Here is an 18213-nt window from a genome sequence, read left to right as displayed (position 1 = left end):
AGCAAGAAAACGACCTCTCGGGCTGGAGAGGTGGCTCAGAGGTTAAGAGCACCGGCTGTTCTTCCCGAGGTCCTGAGTTCAATTCCCAGCAACCACATGGTGGCTCCCAACAATCTATAATGAGATCTAGTGCCTTGTTATGGCCTGCAGGCATCCATGCAGGCTGAACACTGTACACATAATAAATAAATAAAGCTTTAAAGAAAAGAAAAAAGAAAACGACCTCTCCACAGCCATTTCTGGAAGTAGAGAAGGCTCATAACACGGCAGGGGGTCTTGTCTTTCAGTGTCCACCCTGCCGAAGCCTCACCCGAGTGCTGGTGGAATCCTACCGGAAGATCAAGGAAGCAGGCCAGAAGTTTGAGATCATCTTTGTCAGCGCAGACAGGTACTGTGTACCCCTGAAGTGTGAGCTCCACCGCTTTCCCAATGACGGCTTAGACCCGCTTCTTTCACCTCATATTTCTTCCTCAGTGGAGCCCACAGAGTAGGGCTCGGGGGAAGACAGATCTGGGATGTTAACTGAGGTAAACCTCGCTGCAAATACTGAGGCCCATTTCAGTCTAGGTTGTGGTCAGCTGAAATCAAGATGCAGTTTTGGTTCAGCTCTCGAGATGGTGAAGGGGAAATCTAGGGTGGAGGGTGGAAGCGAGCTGGAGGCTGGCACGGTGCTGACGGTTTTGCATGGATATGTATTCATTTTCTTCAATCTGGTCACAAACTCTGTCTAAGACTATTGTAATGCACATGGATAAGAAATCACACAAGCCGGGCAGTGGTGGTGGCACACCTTTAATCCCAGCACTCTGGGAGGCAGAGGCAGGCGGATCTCTGAATCTAAGGCCAGCTTGGTCATCCCAGCCCTCGGGAGGCAGAGGCATGCGGCTCTCTGTGAGTTCGAGGCCAGCCTGGTCTCCAAAGCGAGTTCCAGGAAAGGCGCAAAGCTACACAGAGAAACCCTGTCTCGAAAAACCAAAAAATAAAATAAAATAAAATAAAATAAAATAAAATAAAATAAAATAAAATGTGTCTGCACTGATGATGAAGAATTGCACACAGATATAATTGGTGGGATGCCAAGGGGATGTGGGCGTGGTCTGGCTGCCATCTACCTTGTGGATGGAGTATTTGCTTCTTGGTGAACAGCAGAATGGGTAGAGTATCAAACACCTCTATCTTGGTGTCTGCGGAGCTAGGTTAGGAACCTGAGGTTAGGAACCCTAACCCTGTAGGAGCTGTACAACTTGGTGATAGCAGAAGGACCAAGTAGAAATACACACAGGATAAAGAAATTTTCTCCACATCTTTCTGTAGGTCAGAGGAGTCTTTCAAACAGTACTTTAGTGAGATGCCATGGCTCGCTGTCCCCTACACCGATGAGGCCCGACGGTCGCGTCTCAACCGACTGTATGGAATCCAAGGTAGGCATCCCAGGCCGGGACTCTGTGTGACCTGGATGGAGACCTGCCCGTCTGGGCTTCCACGTCCATGCCCTCCTTTTTAGCAGAGAAACAACAGCTTTGAAACAAAGCACAGTGATGCAAGCCTGTAATCCTAGTATCTGGGGATAAAGGCAGGTAGAGTGCCAGTACCATGCTAGTTTAAGCTATATAGGGAGACTCTGTGTCAATAGGACCAAACCAACCAAACAGATCATTTTAAAAATTACTTGGGCCGCCGGGCAGTGGTGGCGCACGCCTTTAATCCCAGCACTCGGGAGGCAGAGCCAGGTGGTTTTCTGTGAGTTTGAGGCCAGTCTGGGCTACAGAGTGAGTTCCAGAAAAGGCTCCAAAGATACACAGAAAAACCCTGTCTCAAAAAAAACAGAAAAGGCCTGGCGGTGGTGGTGCACACCTTTAATCCCAGCACTCGGGAGGCAGAGCCAGGAGGATCTCTGTGAGTTCGAGGCCAGCCTGGGCTACCAAGTGAGTTCCAGGAAAGGCGCAAAGCTACACAGAGAAATCCTGTCTCGAAAAACCAAAAAAAAAAAAAAAAAAAAAAAAAAAATTACTTGGGCCAGGTAGTAGTGGCGCATGCCCTTAATCCCAGCACTCGGGAGGCAGAGGCAGGCGGATCTCTGGATCACTTGGGGACTGGAAAGATGGCTCATAAGTTAAGAGCTTACACTGCTCTTGCGGAGGGTCCAAGTTCAATTCCCAGAATCCATGTCAAGAGCTTCACAGCGACCTGTAACTCCAGCTCCAGGGAATCTGATGGCTCCTCCAGCTTCCTTGGGTACCCACATAAACATGCTCGTCCATGTACACACACACACGCACAAAACCACACACAATTTAAAAAATAAAATAAAGCTGTTAAAGATGACTTGGGGTGAATTTTATGGCATATAACATGACTTACACCTCATTACTGCTGCTTGCTTTGGGGGTTCAGGTGGGGGGGGTGGTGTTTGTAAGTGCTTGCTCTGGTACGACAGTGGCTTTTCGTCCCAGCGAATGGTGGCTTCTGACGTGGATGGCCTGTGGAGCACGTGCTTCCACGTCGCTGGACCAGAACTGCCCTCCAAGGCTTCACTGTCATGACTAAAAGGATAATCTTTGGTTCCGTCACTTGGGGTCCTTGAGCTTCGGTTTCCTCCTCTGCAGACTGGGCGTGATGAACCTCTGACAGAAAATTGATGAGGAGTGATATAGATGAAGCGCTTCTGACATGTATGTGTCTGTGTGTGCGTGTGTGCCTCTGTGTGTGTCTGTGTGTGTGCGTGTGCCTGTGTGTGTATGTGTGCGTGTGCCTGTGTGTGTGTGCGCGTGCATGTATTGCACTCATACTATCTTTCAGTTGAAGACATTTCATCAGAGCGTTGATCATTGGATTTGCGTTACAGTGTTGTCCAGAAATAAGTAATATCACAGACACAAGCTAGATGCCTCCCTTTGCTAGATGAACACCTCCTTCCCATAACCAAATGGGTCTTTCGTGGGAAAGACCAGGGTAGGTGCTTGCTTTGGTTCCATCCCCACACCGTAAAAACAAACAAATGTATGGGGTGGGGCTTTGACTTTTCCACCAATGGGATTCAGTTTCCTCACTCTAAAAGTGACTCAGTTTTCTACTTAAAAGAGACACATCTCTCTGTGACTGCTCGGTGGACAAGAGGCTTCTCCCAGCATCATAGTCCTCAAGGCCATCCATAGGCTCCCTAGCTTGTGACTAAAGGCCTTTCGACAGGCAAGTCATACTGGTGGGCTGGTTGAGACCCAGGGCTTCCCTAGCGGTTAGGCTTTACTGTCCTTCAGTGGCAGGCTCTTCTGATGACAATGGGTTTCCCATCTTCACTGTGTGAGCAGTTCGTCACCGTGACACAGTACCTAACAAACAACTTGAAGGAGGAAAGTTTACCCAGGGTCTCTGCTTCAGAGGTGTGATGAGGAAGGCGTGGCCGAAGCTCTCAGTTCACAGCCCGATGGCTCAGATGGCAGAGAAGGGGATGGCGACACTCTGCTGACTTGTGTCCCTTCTCCACTTCATTCTGTCCTGGCCATAGCCCATGGGATGGAGAGTGAGTCTTCTCTTTCGGTTAGCCCTCCACAGAAATGCCCTCACAGATACACTGGGTCATTCCAAACCCAGTCAGGTTGATGGTGAAGATTACTGTCACATGGCTTTAGCAATATAGGGACATCAAGTTTTCAAGAATTCCTGTTCCTCATACACAGCAGTGAGTCTGGATGAATAATTTTTAAAACATAATAATAATAAATTAAAAATGAAGAAATCCCACCTTATAGGGATTTATCCATAGGAAATTATCTCATAGCACCATTTAGAAGCTTAGCATCTCAAGCAGATGGTGTATTTGACCTTTCATTTATTTATTTATTTTTTATTTTTTAGGAGGGTTTTTTTTTAAGTTTTATTGTATATTTGTGGGTATTTTGCCTGTATGCATGTCTGTGCATCACATACGTGCTTGGTGCCTTCAGAGGCCAGCAGAAGGTGTCAGATTCTGTGGAACCGGAGTTGCAGATGGTTGGGAATCACCATGTGGGTTCTGGGAGTCAAATCCAGGTTCACTGCAATTACAGCTAGTGCTCTTAACCGCTGAGCCATCTCTCCAGCCCCTTGGTGGTTTTGTTTTGAGACAAAGTCTCACTGTATGGCCTGGGCTGGACTGGAATTCACTATGTAACCCAGGCTGGCCTCGAACTAGTAACCCTCCTACCTCAGCCTTCCAGTGCTGAGATTGCAGGCACAGGGCACATACCTTTATCAATTTATTTATTTGCTTTGAAAGAGGATCTCACTATGTAGCTTTAGCTGGCCTGGAACTTGCTATGTAGCCCAGGCTGGCCTCAAACTTACTTACAGTAATATTCCACTTGCTTCTGCCTCCCAGGTGCTAGGATCATAGTTCCATGCAGCCATGCCATGCCAGGCTGGTGAAGTAGCTTTCCAGAGAAGTGCTAGGAGCATCCCTGAGCTATACCCGGGCTGAGTTACTGCCACCTGGTCTTTGTTTCTTGGGGAATGGGGGAGGGAGGGAGGGGGAGAGAGAGAGGAGAGAGAGGAGAGAGGAGAGAGAGAGAGGAGAGAGAGGAGAGAGAGGAGAGAGAGAGAGAGAGAGAGAGAGAGAGAGAGAGAGAGAGAGAGAGAGACTGACTTGATCTGACCGTCACCTGGGTCCTCCCTATCTCCCTATTGTCTTTTTTTTTTTTTAAAGATTTATTTATTTATTATGTATACAGTGTTCTGCCTGCATGTATCCCTGCAGGCCAGAAGAGGGCACCAGATCTCATTACAGATGGTTGTGAGCCACCATGTGGTTGCTGGGAATTGAACTCAGGACCTCTGGAAGAGCAGCCAGTGCTCTTAACTGCTGAGCCATCTCTCCAGCTCCCTCCCTATTGTCTTGACTTGAGTGAAAATATATAATGCAAAAGGACCGTGTTCTCTGAGTGTCTTGGGTCTAGGCCCAGAGCGCCCCTACACCAGAGATTTTCCCTCCAGAGTTAGCTGCGGTGTCACAGGGAGTGAGGCACCCCTGTCACAGGGTAGCTGTGCCACAAGTCTTGACAAGATTGCCCTAAGCTAGATGGACCAAATTTGGCAGCTGCCAGTGGCCTGCCTGGTCACTGGCTCCCTGTAGATGCCTTGGACTCAGCCCTGAGTTTGTGCAAAGCTGTCGTCATCGTGGGGCCACCCTGGCTCACTGAGGATCTGGCATTTGGCTTTCCTCCATCTCCTTTGTCTCTCTGAAAGAGCTGGGTTCCCCATAGTCCTCCCTGCTCCCAGTACTCTGTGCAGACTGGGGAATTGGGGCCCTATAAGCTGTTTAAAAATGCCTTTCTAAGGGAACCATTTAGACACACTTGGCAAAAGGCAAATCTCATTAGCCATTGTCTAAGTAACCCCGGGCTGCGGAGAGTATTGCAGAACACCGTGTTCTTTTGCAGGGAGGCTTAGGGGCCCTTCTGTCCTGGGTGAGGGACCCAGACGCTTTTGTCCTTCCTCTCTCCTTCATCTCCAGCCCGTGGGAGGGCAGGAGCTGGCTCTGGCTGGGTGGCTATAATGTAGAGCCTTGCCGTCCCCAACATAGAGCTTTCCGTTTCTTTTTCCCCTCTTGCTCAATCCATCTCTTACTCTTTCTTCTCTTCTAGTCCCTGCTTTCCTCCTCTCCCATTTCCCATTTCCCTCCTCCCCTCTCTGCCCCTTCCTTTGCCCTCTTCCTTACTTCCCTCAGAAAATGGATTTGAAGCATTCTATAAACATAAAAACGGCATTTTCAGAGCTGTGCCTTTTCAATCAGTAGAGGGCAAGTGGCTGATGCTGGCTGGGTTTTGTTTTGTTTTGTTTTGTTTTTGCTAGATAAATCTTCGTATTCAAAGGGCTGGCACCTCTGTGTAGAGCTGTCTGTCTGCTGGTGGAGGGCGGCCGGGGCAGCCGGGGAATCCACTGAGTGGCCTTGGTGTTCTGTTTTGTTTGTTGCATTTAATTGTGAGCACATTAAAAAAAAAAAAAAAAAAAAAAAGATAGAGGAGAGAACAGAGGATAATGCAATAAACACCCATACTACACCAAGAAGACTTTGTTCAGATATTTAGAATAGAACCCAGGTCCTGTGTCCATTCCTCAGCACTCCCAACTGTCAAAAAAAAAAAAAAAAACGAGGAGAAAGGAAGGAAGGACGAGCAGAGAAGCATTACAAACAAAGACAAGGCCCCCGCGCGCCTGCTTTCCTTCCCCCTGGGAATCACCACCATATATCTGCTCGCTCGCAACCTCCTAAGCTGCTTCCGCATTTCCCTGCATGCATATGAACCCATGAATAATGTAACGTTTCCTTAGTGTGTCTTTTGGAAGCATACTTTAAATGCTGTCATAATGTAATTCTCCAACTTGATTTTTTTTTTTTCACTTCCATTATGGTTTTGAAATGTGTCCCCACTAATACTCATGTCTAGTCGGTTTATCTTCAGGCCTGGGAAGTGCTGCACTGCTTAGCTGTGCTGACTGACTTGTCTGCTCCCGTGTGGACGGGCAGTTTGACTCTGCCAGCTGGCAGATCTGCCCCACTGATGATTGACAGCTGGCCCCTGGATTTATGAGAACATAGCCACGCATGTCTCTCGCTGCAGACTGAGCCGCTTTTGCATCTTCTGACCAAGTCCGTGTTGGTCCAGGCCCATCTCTCTGACCTGGATTGAGTTTTTCTGAGCTTCGCCCACTCAGAAAGAAGCCAGCTCCTTCTGCCCGCTCCTTCGCTCTCTTAGCACAAGCGAGCTTTTGAGGGTGGGGGCATCAGGAGGAGAGAGAGCTGACGAGTGGAACTGGCTGCTGATCTTGCCAGGGTGTGGTTTGGGTTGTCATCTCCATGCCAGCCCTACTGCCCTTCAGTTCTGATTTTCATTTTAAACATAAAAGTTGACACATCCCATCACTTGAAATTCAAACTTAACCTATATCTGCTCTGAACTCCTATCTTACTCTATAACTGTCTCCACTATTCTGAGTCCCTTTGCTCGCTGCTCACATACTTACACACGCTGTGATGTACTTGTACATGCAGCACTGTGCCATCTGAGTTCTTCTCTTAGCGGTGTATCGCAACCCTTTCCAATTGGCTGCACCCTCCATGGTGGCCATTTTCACTGTCTCTCAGTGCCGTGCCCTGCAATGTGCCCTAGCTCACATTTCCTTTTTCTCCATTTTCTCCTCCTGCTTCCATTGGTCTTTGGGGTCTGGGAGCACCTTGGGATGCTGCCATCCAGATGCAGACAGAGCTAGGTGCTACTCCTCCTGGCTCCTTTCTTCCCCAAGTTCCTGGACCACTTCAGGTTCTTTACCCCACCTCCAGCCTCCCATCCCCACCGTTTCCTTAGCAACAGAGAAAGAAGCAGACTAAACTCTAGGGTGGACTCTGTGCATTGTCTTGAGGTTGTTCTGAACACCGGTGGGTCTCCTTAATAGGAAGGTGCGGGCCTTGTTCTTCTCTGTGCTTTGAGGGGGATAGCGGAAGGGACTCAGCACTGATGGGTACTCCAGCTCCCTAGAGCTGAAGGCTTAGGCCGAGTCCTCTTTGGGAATGGGAGTGTATATGCTCTGAGCTCGCAAGGTAAGCTTGGGAGCCGCCTGCCCTCTTGCTGGGCGGACATTGCTGTTGCTGGGCCTCTTACTCATATCTCCCGTTCCATAGCGAACATCCTCCACCCTGGCTTGAGGTTTCTGCTTCTCTACTACACGGCTCCCACCCTCTGTGCCTCTGCCTTCCCAGGGAGGACTTTTTAAAACATGAGTGGATTTATAATATTTGCTATTACTTATGGAACACTTACAGTATCCCCAGGACTCTGCTGAAACATTTTACATTTCCATTTTTTTATTCCTCCCCATAATCAAGTAAGATAGAATCTGACATCCCCATTTGGCAGCTTTTGGAAATGAGGCTGAAAGAAGTTGAGGGACTGCGGGATCTTCCTTAGAACTCCCCCCACCGTCCCAGCTGGCTTTGCTGGGAAATAAGTCTGGGCCAAGCAGCGGTACTGCCCCCTTCGTTCCCACAAGAAGCCCCTCCCCTCGCTGGTGTGGAAGGTGTTTTGCATGACTGCACTGACGAGAAATTTGCTGTTCCCTTGACGTTTCCTGAGGCTTCGCCCTGTTTTCTCTCAAGTATTGACTTGGGAAAACCTGCTTCAGGGACTGAATGCCCAGGAGGGGAACGATGGGGTGCTGACACCCTCAACATTGGCCACTGCTCTGGGGAGGGAAGAAAAGAGAGGAAGGTAGCTTAGGGATCTGTGGCTCCAAGAACCTCCCTGGCCCAAACCAGGTGCTGGGAGGAGTCCCTGGCAAAGGCCATGTCCTGGAAACAGCCACAGCTCTCCCCACAGGCAGGCAGGCCAGTGCCCCTATCCCGCTGGGACTGGCTGGGTGGTCTTGTAGTGGTCCCCGAGCCTGTGAGAATGACGGACTAGGTGGCAGTTACGTTGTACCAGGCAGAGCAGACAACTGCAGAGACAAGCTCCCCTTCTCTTTGCCGGCCCTCTGACTCAGCAGAAGAGCCCACCCTTAGAGGGATCTGAGGTCAAACCCAAGGTCACCTGAAGGGAAAGGTGGACACAGAGGTGAACATGGAGCACAGGTACCCTCCAGGGCCTCTCCAGTTCCAGGTCTGATTGGGTGTATTCCATGCACTGTACTCACATCCCTGACACTGCCCTGTCCCTGTGGACCTCACGCCCTTGAGTTCCTAGACATGAGCTTTGGCGCTCAAAGCACCAGAGCTAAGAGAGGACTTTTTAGTTTTTCACAGCTAAGGGGATGGAGTGGAGAGAGCCTGGCCAGAGGATCTGTGCCTCCGTGGACCCGGCAGTGGGCTCTGGGGCAGCTGGCCTGAGTCCTCGCTCTCCTGCTCTGGTCCCCACAGGACAAAGAGAGCAACAAATAAATCCCCTCACAGTGATTTGATGGCGAGACAAAGGAAGCAGACTTCCCTCACAAGCACAAGCTCGTCTTCCCTTCCCTTCCCAGAGCTCTGTGCCTGTCTGTCCTTCCTCGACCAGCTCTGCATCCCGAGTCAGGCTAAAAACAGGCCCACTGCCTGTGTCTAATCATAGCAGTAGGCGGGCTCTGGTTTACCCAGTGCTCAGAACTGCCCAGTTTCAGAAATACCAGTTCAGATGAAAGACCTGTGCCAAGGCTTTTTAGAGATGGGGACGTGGCAGTGGGGATCACTCATGCCCCAGGCTGCCCTGTGTGGCCTTCAGCCCCAAGCTTTCTTTGGGCTACTGACTTTTAAGTCCTGTGTGTGTGGAGACATAGCCAACGTGAGTCCAGGTCTCGGGGGGAGAGGCAGCCATTAAGACAACTTCCCAAGACTCCTGTTCAAGACTTAAAAGTCCACAGGAGTGAGGGCGGGCACAGAAGCGGGGTTCTCTTCACCTGTTCCTTGTCACGCCCATCTAGCTACTTCTTCTAATAGATGTGAACCAAATGGATTCGTTTATTCCTTTTGAAGATAGGCCCACCACGGTGTGCCCACTGGGCCCACAGCCACAGCAGGTTACAAAGCACTAGGGACATACTTCTGGTACCTCGCTGTACCCCCCATGGAGAAGTAAAATGTCAGTGGAGCAAATTACTGACCAAATACTTCAGAACCTATAAATATTAAATTGCTCTGGCTTTCATATAGAATTCAGGCTCTGGTCTGCCCCCAAGGGGAAGTACCTGGAGAGCGCTACTGGGGAGGGGACCAGCTACCAGTGGAGAGACAAGTGTCCCCAAAGGTCAGGGCAGAGGCAGACTCTGTGTGAGTGGCAGCTCTGGCCAGCAGAGAAGCAGTGGGGAGCGGGGTACAAAGAGCAATGAGGTGGCAAGCCCAGATGCAGCTATAAACCAGGTTAGGATTTTCCCCGGATGTTCATTTGGGGATTGATAGGTGAGTACATGTGCTCCACTGGCAAGCGTTCTGTGTATTCTTACTCCAGGCCAGACTTGCGTGTCCTGCTCCTTCTGGGGACTGCTCCTCTTAGAGTGTATTGGATTCTCCACAGGCAGCAGGGCTGTGGCTGGAGATGGAGAATGCCAAAGGCCTGCACTGGCTCAGCTCTCCTCTGCCTCCCTAATTTGTGCTGCCGGCCTGAACCAGGCTCCTCCCTTTCCCGTACATCCCTGCTCACTGGGGCTGTGTTCCTTGTGCTTGCTCTGGGGGTGGCCTTGGTGGCTGTGTAAGGACTCTGCTCATATCTATTGTCTTGCTCTGTGTGTGTACCCATGCACTGTGAGGGAGGGTCTGCGTATGTCTTTATGCCACCTCTGTCTGCTTTAGACTCTGCCTGCTGTACCTTTGGAGGTCTCTTTAGGGTGTGCCCACCACTGACTGACTGGCTGCACCTATGTGCCAAGACCCTATGCCCAGTTGTGTGTGTGTGTGTGTGTGTGTGTGTGTGTGTGTGTGTGTGCACTTGTGTACCCTGTCTCCTGTGTTCTGTTCTCTAAGTTGATCACTCAGTTGCTGTTGATGGAGCTGAAAAGATGGGGACTCCAGCTCCTCCCCAGCATTACCTCCCAAGAACCCCAAGTCATAGGCTTGCTCAGCATTCCATGGAGTGACGCCACACAAACCCAGAGCTGTCCTGTAGCTAGTCAACAACTGGGCTTAGTTTCAGCCCAGGACTTCCTAGACTGGATATTCTCTCTCTCTCTCTCTCTCTCTCTCTCTCTCTCTCTCTCTCTCTCTCTCTCTCTCTCTCTCGTTTTGTTTTTTGAGACAGGGTTTCTCTATGTAGCTTTGGAGCCTTTCCTGGAACTTGATCTGTAGCCCAGGCTGGCCTCGAACTCACAGAGATCCTCCTGCCTCTGTCTGCCTCCCAAGTGCTGGGATTAAAGGCGTGTGCCGCCACCACAGCCCTGCCTGGCCTGAATTCTTACTGTGACTATGTGAATGTCCCCAGTCTGGAAGCTGGGCTCCACGCTGTCTCAGGGTAGTGGCCGAGTGTTGCTCTGTCTTTCTTGCAGGCATCCCCACGCTCATCGTGCTGGACCCTCAGGGGGAGGTGATCACTCGGCAGGGCCGAGTGGAGGTGCTCAATGACGAGGACTGCAGGGAGTTCCCCTGGCACCCGAAGCCTGTGCTGGAGCTCTCTGACTCTAACGCTGTGCAGCTCAATGAAGGCCCCTGCCTCGTCCTCTTTGTAGGTACGGAGGGAGCCGAGGGGGCCGTGGGGGACGGACGGGTCCGAATGGACTGCTCCTGGGAGGTGGCTATCCCTGCAGCCTCTTCCTGGCATTAGCCGTGCTCAGCTGGGGGCCTTCGTCTCCCCTGCAGCCTTGCTTGTGACCCCAGTGATTTATTCATGACCATCCCCCTGTGGGCAGTGGTCTGGAGCAGCGACTGCTCAGCTTCCCCTCTGTGCTGCTTCTGCTGCCAGCTGGGCAAACAGGTCAGGCAGGAGGATGCCCCAGCCCCCCATGAACAGAACCTTTGTTGGGAAGGGAGAGGGGGATTGCTGGCATGGCAGCTGCAGGGGGTGGGGCCCCCTCAGGCTAAGGCTCATCCAGGGCTGCTCCTGCCACTCTCCCATGCTCTAATGAACAACTCCAGGAGGCCACTCACTAGAGCCGGCCCAGGTCCACGGGGGTGGGGGTGGGGGGTGCCCCTGCTCCTCCAACCCTCAGAAGCTGTGCCCCTCGGCCAAGGCCAAGTCAAAGGACAGAAAAGTATCCCTGCACTCTGATGGAGTGACTCAGGATGCTCTCACAACCTACGGCCAAGAACTGCGGGCCTTTGCTGGTCACCTCCAAACTGAACTGCTCTATTAAGTCCATGTTTGGTATGGTCCCCACCAACTTCACTGAGGGCCTGGGGAGTACACTCAGCACCCTACTCCGTTCTCTGGGGTCTGGTTGTCGGGTCCCCAGCACGGGAACTGCTAAGCAGACTCATCTGGTCTTGGGTAGGAAGGGCTGCTGGAGCTAAGCAGCCTTGAGGAATATTGGCTGTGGGCTATGGAGCTGTGGAGCCTGCTGTGGGTCCTCACACCCACATCCTGGAGCCCATTTGGAAAGAGCTCTGAACTTGTGGTTCTTCTGGTCTTTTGGTCTTCTCCAAGGATGTGGAAACAAAGTCCCAGCGAGGCAAACAAGTTGGGTAGCATCACAAAGTGAATTAGACGGGTGTGTGTGTGTGTGTGTGTGTGTGTGTGTGTGTGTGTGTGTGTGTCTCCCAGTGTTAGTCTGCGCACCGTGAGCCTCTTGGGCAGCATGGCGTAGTGTTAGTCTGAGCACTATGAGCCTCTTGGGCAGCATGGCGTTTCTGGGTAGACGCCTGCCCTCTCCCTGCTTTTACCATTTGAGGATGTTGCGCTGGCTCTTGACCACAGGCTCCAGCAGCCTGAGCCTTGTGTGTGGTATCCTCGTGTTCTCCTGTGCACCCTCCCGGGCAGGTCTGCCTACCAGTTGTGGAGGTGGCTTTGTAGCAACTGTGGTGTCCCATCGCCACCAGAGGGGACCACGGTGCTCGCTTCCCTGCGGCAGTCCTGGGTCTCTCTGTGACTGGGAGAAAAACTACCAAGGGCTCAGGTGTTGGCATGGAAGCGGCACAGCTTCCTGGATAGGTTTGTGACGAACTCCATGACGAGGTCTGCGTGCCGACAGGTGGGCTTAGACCTGTTCACAGAGCCTAGCTGTGCCTAATAAGCCCGGCGAGGCTCAGGCCTAGCCCTCAGGTCGTCCCGGGTTACCACTCCTCGACAATCCAGAGTTTCTTGTCCTTTGTCGTCTCCTCCCATGTCACAGATTCTGAGGACGATGGAGAGTCCGAGGCAGCCAAACAGCTGATCCAGCCAATAGCTGAGAAAATCATTGCCAAGTACAAAGCCAAAGAGGAGGAGGCACCACTGTTGTTCTTTGTGGCCGGGGAGGTGAGTACAGGGACCTGGCCGGTCCCCTGGCAGGGCCGACAGTGGGGACTTTCAGGACACGAGTAACCTTGGCTTCCAGAGGTTTGAAGGAACCTCTGGGTCTGAGCTGATTGTGCCACATACACATGTAGGAGGAAAGGTGTGTCCTTAGTCATCAAAGAACATTTCCTATCCCTGCTCTCCCCCACCCTTCCTTCTCACTCAGCGGCCTCGGAATGTTAGGAAACCCTCCCAGGGCTGTTCCCCACACACTGCCGGGAGAGCTGTGTCACAAACATTAGTCAGCCACCCTCACTCCCATCCATGGTGCTGGGTCAGAATCGGCCCCAGTGCTTTGCAGAGTGTCAGCTTGCCTAGTCCCACTGCCCCAGCCTGCAACGTGGGCTTAGCCATCCCAGGGATCCTGGCTTAGGACGCAGCTGGGACCCGAGGTCACTCACGACGCCACTGAAGGTGCTTGGGGAGGTTGGAAGTTGCTGCTCTTCCCCGGCTCTCGCACCCAAGGGCATAGTCCTGGAAGGCCCTCACTGTGCCGGACTGAGCAAGGGACTTTGCCAGGGTCAGAAAGTGGGTCCTCAGAGTAGAGACTCCCTGTGCAGGTAGGTGACTGGCCACCCTGGAGCTGGGGAGCTTGCGTCCTACAGGCACCCGTGTTCTGCAAGATGGCCGTGGTCAGCAGCGCAGGCGCTCTTCCGGCTCCTTCTGCACATGCTCATTGCTTCTCTGCCCCACCCCAGCACCCCTCTGAGGCTTACATCAAGGGACTCTGTGAGACCACCCCTGCAGCCCCTCCTGCACAGGTCTGAGCCATCAGTTGGTCAGAGGCTGTACACTGTGTCTGGATCCCAGCAGAAGCACAGGAGACAAACAGAAGCCAGACACCCTAAGCCACCCATTCATCAGCTCCTCAATAGCCGCCCCTGGCTGCCCTGCTGGGCCCCCTGCGGGCAGCTCCCGTGGCCCTGCTCGGCCCTGGGGTGGAGGGGAACAAAGGGGGTTCACAGTCTCCTGCCCGGGGGCTCCCAGCCGCTCCATACAAAGCACAGCCAGACTGCTCTGCATGGATTAAACTCTAACCCCTGGAGAATGGCTCCTAAGAAAGGATGGGTGCAGAAGAGAAAGGGCCGGGCTGGGGGCAGGGCAGGGATTCGGGAGCACAGCTGAAAAGCTTTTGAGAGTTTTCTGGACCCTAGGCGCCTCGCCAGGATCTTCACCTGCTAGTCACCTCTCTGACAGGAACATAGACTTACCACCTTGTTTCATAGAGGAGGAGAGTGAAGGATGGACTCTCCCTAGGCAGGGCTGGGAGCACAGAGGACTGGTTTCCTCTCATAGCATCCAGGGCAGTAGGGATAGGGCCTGGGCTCCATGGTGCCCCTTGCCAAGGCCACACGGAAAGTAGTAGCAGAGAAAGAACCGCTGAGGTTGCTGTGAGTCCAGGGGCAGGGCCCTTCTGCTTCTGACAGATGGGCCAGTTCATGCCTAGAAGGACAGGTACTGGGGGCATTGCCCATGGATCAGAAAGCTAGGCAGAGGTCCCTGTGTCGTCCATTGCTCCACCCAGACTCTAGTCTCGGCAGCTGACTTGGTCCAGCCCTCTGTTCTTCTGCAAGATAACCTGGAGCAGGGTGAGAGTTGGGGGGTGCGGGACAGGGAGATGGACCGTGGACATCAATTAACTGAGCCCAGCACTGTGGCCCAGGGCTAGGAGAGTCCTGGAGGTGTTGTTTTCCTGTCCTAATCCTATCCCTTGGGATAAGAAGTGGTTAATCTGAAGCCTTCGTGGACATTAAAATTCATCTCTCTCTGGTTTCCTCAGAGGGAGCTAGAGGAGGTACTGGAGCTCTTGGCTTGGTCCAAGCCTCCTAAAGGGGTAAGATGAATAGTATTTGTCCAGGTGCTTCCCTCTTTATCATGAAGGGTTTTTATTAACCCGTGAGGGCTGAATCTGGTGATCAGTACCCAAGATGTGGGAACACCCGGCCTTGCCAGGAGGCACATGCTATTTTATGAGGAAGGAAGGTGTCACCAACAGCCCTCCTTAGTGTCTGGGCACGGAATGGATTCTGTCTGAGGAACCAGTGAGCTTAGGTTTTATGTCTCCTGTTCACCCCCACTGAAAGCTAGGAAGACCCCAAGTCCTTTCTCTGCAGGGCTACTCAAAATATTTCATTAGAGGGACTGGAGAGATGGCTCAGTGGTTAACAGCACTGGCTGTTCTTTTAGAGGACCCAGGTTCAATTCCCAGCACCCACATGGCAGCTCACAACTGTCTGTAACTCCAGTTCCAGGGGATCTGACACCTTCACACAGACACACATTCAGGCAAGACACCAGTGCACATAAAATACAAATAAATAAATTTAAAAAGTATATAGTCTTTAAAAATTTTTTCATTAGAATTAGAATATTATATATTGTATAGTGTGAAGTCCCATTATCCACTAACTGTGGTCTGAAGCATGAAAGGTCACCTCAAATAGTTGCTTCTCTATAAAAGCTTTTCCTTTGCCTGGCAGTGTTGGCACATGCCTTTAATCCCAGTACTCAGTAGGCAGAGGCAGGCAGATCTCTGTGAGTTCGAGGCCAGCCTGGTCTACAAATTGAGTTCCAGGATAGCCAGAGCTGCAACAGAGAAACCCTGTCTGAAAAAAGAAACAAACAAACAAACAACAACAACAACAGAAAAGCGTTTCCTTGTCTTGTGTTTGCCTGTTTGGATGAGGGGTATCTGTTCCCAGGGAACTCACCTGGACAGCATCTGGGGATACATGGCAAATCCCTGGCTTCCTTCTCAGACAAATGCATTGAAGTAGCCTCCAGGTTGGCTGGGCATCCCTGCCTTCCTTCCACCTAGGGTACAGGAGACAGTAAGCTGTTTTTGTTGAAAAACATTCCAGAGTTGAAATCCTGACTGGCCTCAGGTAATCCACAGTGGAGCTGCGAAGAACTGAGAGCCGATTGCTAAACCAAGCAATTAGGACTTGATAATCTTAAGAAGCAGAGGGCATGTTAAAGCTGCTTTTGCGCTCATGAAGAAAGATAGCTTGCCTCCTGGGTGGGGGGATGCAGGAAATTGAATGGCCCTCTCCCTAAGGCTGGGTGGAGTCCTTATCCTTCCCATAGGAGCCCATCACTCCAGGATGCTGGCGCTGTGCCTTTCCCATGCTCTCTGGAGACTGGGTTCAGAAGACTCCTGTTAAAACTTACTGGTTTTCTTGCCCCTCTGGTGACTTCCAGGATGACATGACCGACTCCCTGCGAGATTACACCAACCTGCCTGAGGCCGCACCTTTGCTCACCATTCTGGACATGTCAGCCCGGGCCAAGTACGTGATGGATGTAGAGGAGATCACCCCAGCCATTGTGGAGACTTTTGTGAATGACTTCCTAGCAGAAAAACTCAAACCAGAGCCCATCTAGTGGGCTCTGGCCTCCTGAGACAGTATTTAAGACTCAGTCTTCTCCCCTTCCTTCCCTCTGCCCTTGGACTTTTCCAGTGTGTCCTGAGTCACACAACCCAAGTGTCCAACCTCTGTGGTGCCTTGTTTCTGCATTAACAACTCAGCCAGCACCCAAGGGTGCACCTCCTCACAGCAGCAGCAGAACCCACTCTGTCTGGAGACTGCTTGGGATGTGTGAGGTTGGCATGACCAGCTAGCACCGGGACTGCCACACTCTCCTGGTCACTAGGTCTTGGTGAAGGGCCTTCCAGGGTCTTCTGCAGAGTGAGCAAGCAGGGACAATGGATTGGGGCTCTGACTCTGGGGTCAGAACACATACCCCAAGCCAGAGTTCCTGTGACATTCATACCTATGGGAGTTACAGAGGAAGGACCATGGCCTCCGGACATCAGCTGAAAGCCGTCGGTGAAAACATGCTTTGGAAGGACATATTCTTTCTTGGTCTGAGGGGAAAACAGCGTATCAGTGGGTTCTTGGTCTGGGGACCTTCAAATCTCTAAGGAAACTTGTGGGTGTTTGTTTGGTGGGAAAATGAATAGCCGCGCTCACAGTTCATAGAGTGCTTACTGTGTGCTTAGTTTCTTGATCTCTCTCTTTTTTCTTTGCCCTTGCCCATCCCCACGTTTCTGCCCATACAAACAGCCCCCACCGGCTTAGAATTTTAGTAATGGATTCTCCCCCCTTGGACATCTTCCCAAGACAGCCCTGAGTTCAGGAGAAGTGCCGCCAGCTGCCAGGGGCCTCTCTGGGCTGGTTCTCTACCCGAGGCCACTGGACCTCTGCAGACGCACCTGCAGCTCCTTCCTATTCCATTTTCTTTTCAACTTGGATCCAAAAGGCAATGAGAATTTTCTTTTCCCTAGGAACTTGCAGAAGGGGCTGTGTGCTAGTGGAATGAGGACAGAGGGCATGTCAGCCGGAGTCGGCCCTGACCTCCTGTGCTCAGCCCAGGTAGCCAACTGACCACAAGAAGGGTCACGTTCTTAGGATCTGGGCTTTGGCCTAGAGAGTCCCAGGAGTTTAGTCTGTCACAGTTGGGTGCCGGGGCTTTCAAAGCGCCTGGACCTCACCCTCAGCCCCACTCAACACTTTACCAGCCCAAACCGTTTATTTTGCAAAACCCAGCCGTCTTCCCCCAACAAGCTATTGACACTGTTGCTCCTTGCTGAATTGGATTGTCGATTTGTAGGTCAGAGGTACAACGGTAGTTGGTACTTAGTCTATTGGATGCTGCCAGCCTGAAATGCAATCACCTAGAAAGAAATAAAGCAGGCCTCTCTGGACCTCATCCTTCATGCCGTTCTTCCTGTCCTTAATGATGAGTCTGTTTTCACTGGAGTGCTCTATTTGGGATGGGGAGGGGAATGTGCTAGAACCTTCAGGAATCTAATGAACTGGGGTTGGGGACAGAGTTTGGTGGTAGGATGCTTGTCAAGCATGCATAAGGCCCTGACTTCAATACACACACACACACATACACACACACACACACACACCTTAAACATAAGCATGGCCATCTGTTTCTCTAATTGGTTTTTAGAAGGCAGGAAGCTGATTGGAGGCTCCGTTCTCAGACTGAAGACCTTGTCACGCACTTTGCTGTGTCCTTCCTTACAGGGAAGCTGAGCGCTGACCCCTCCGAGGGGAGACAGGGGAGTCACCATGGACTTCACTTCCAAGAGTAGGGCAAGGGATGGGATGCCCACACTCAGCTCTTTCCTAGGGTTAGGGGCTTTTCTGCCAGTGTCGCTGAGGGGGATGAGGAATAAGATGAACTCCCTCCCTTGGAAAATGAACAGGTTTCTGTCTGTGCCCTGTGTCCTGACTGCTTGGAAGGAAAGGATGGTGTTCCTCCCGAGGGCAAAAGG

At 51.8% G+C, this 18213-nt stretch overlaps 1 protein-coding gene across 2 annotated transcripts in view; it reads left to right on the top strand.

Moving 5' to 3' along the window:
* Nxn (nucleoredoxin) overlaps positions 1-17640 on the top strand; it is a 144377-nt gene extending 126737 nt beyond the window's left edge. For both annotated transcript variants that reach the window (XM_059271231.1, XM_059271232.1), the window contains exons 4-8: positions 288-388; positions 1315-1421; positions 10978-11157; positions 12757-12881; positions 16122-17640. In XM_059271231.1, coding sequence (XP_059127214.1) covers positions 288-388; positions 1315-1421; positions 10978-11157; positions 12757-12881; positions 16122-16304 — 696 coding nt within the window. In that variant the 3' untranslated portion in view covers positions 16305-17640. The remainder of the gene's footprint in view (positions 1-287; positions 389-1314; positions 1422-10977; positions 11158-12756; positions 12882-16121) is intronic.
* The last annotated feature ends 573 nt before the right edge of the window (positions 17641-18213 follow it).

The sequence above is a fragment of the Peromyscus eremicus genome, chromosome 8a (genome assembly GCF_949786415.1).
Source record: "Peromyscus eremicus chromosome 8a, PerEre_H2_v1, whole genome shotgun sequence".
In the NCBI taxonomy this organism is placed as follows: Eukaryota; Metazoa; Chordata; class Mammalia; order Rodentia; family Cricetidae; genus Peromyscus; species Peromyscus eremicus.
Note: the sequence above shows the minus strand (reverse complement) of the source record. Positions and strands in the feature narration are given on the sequence as shown.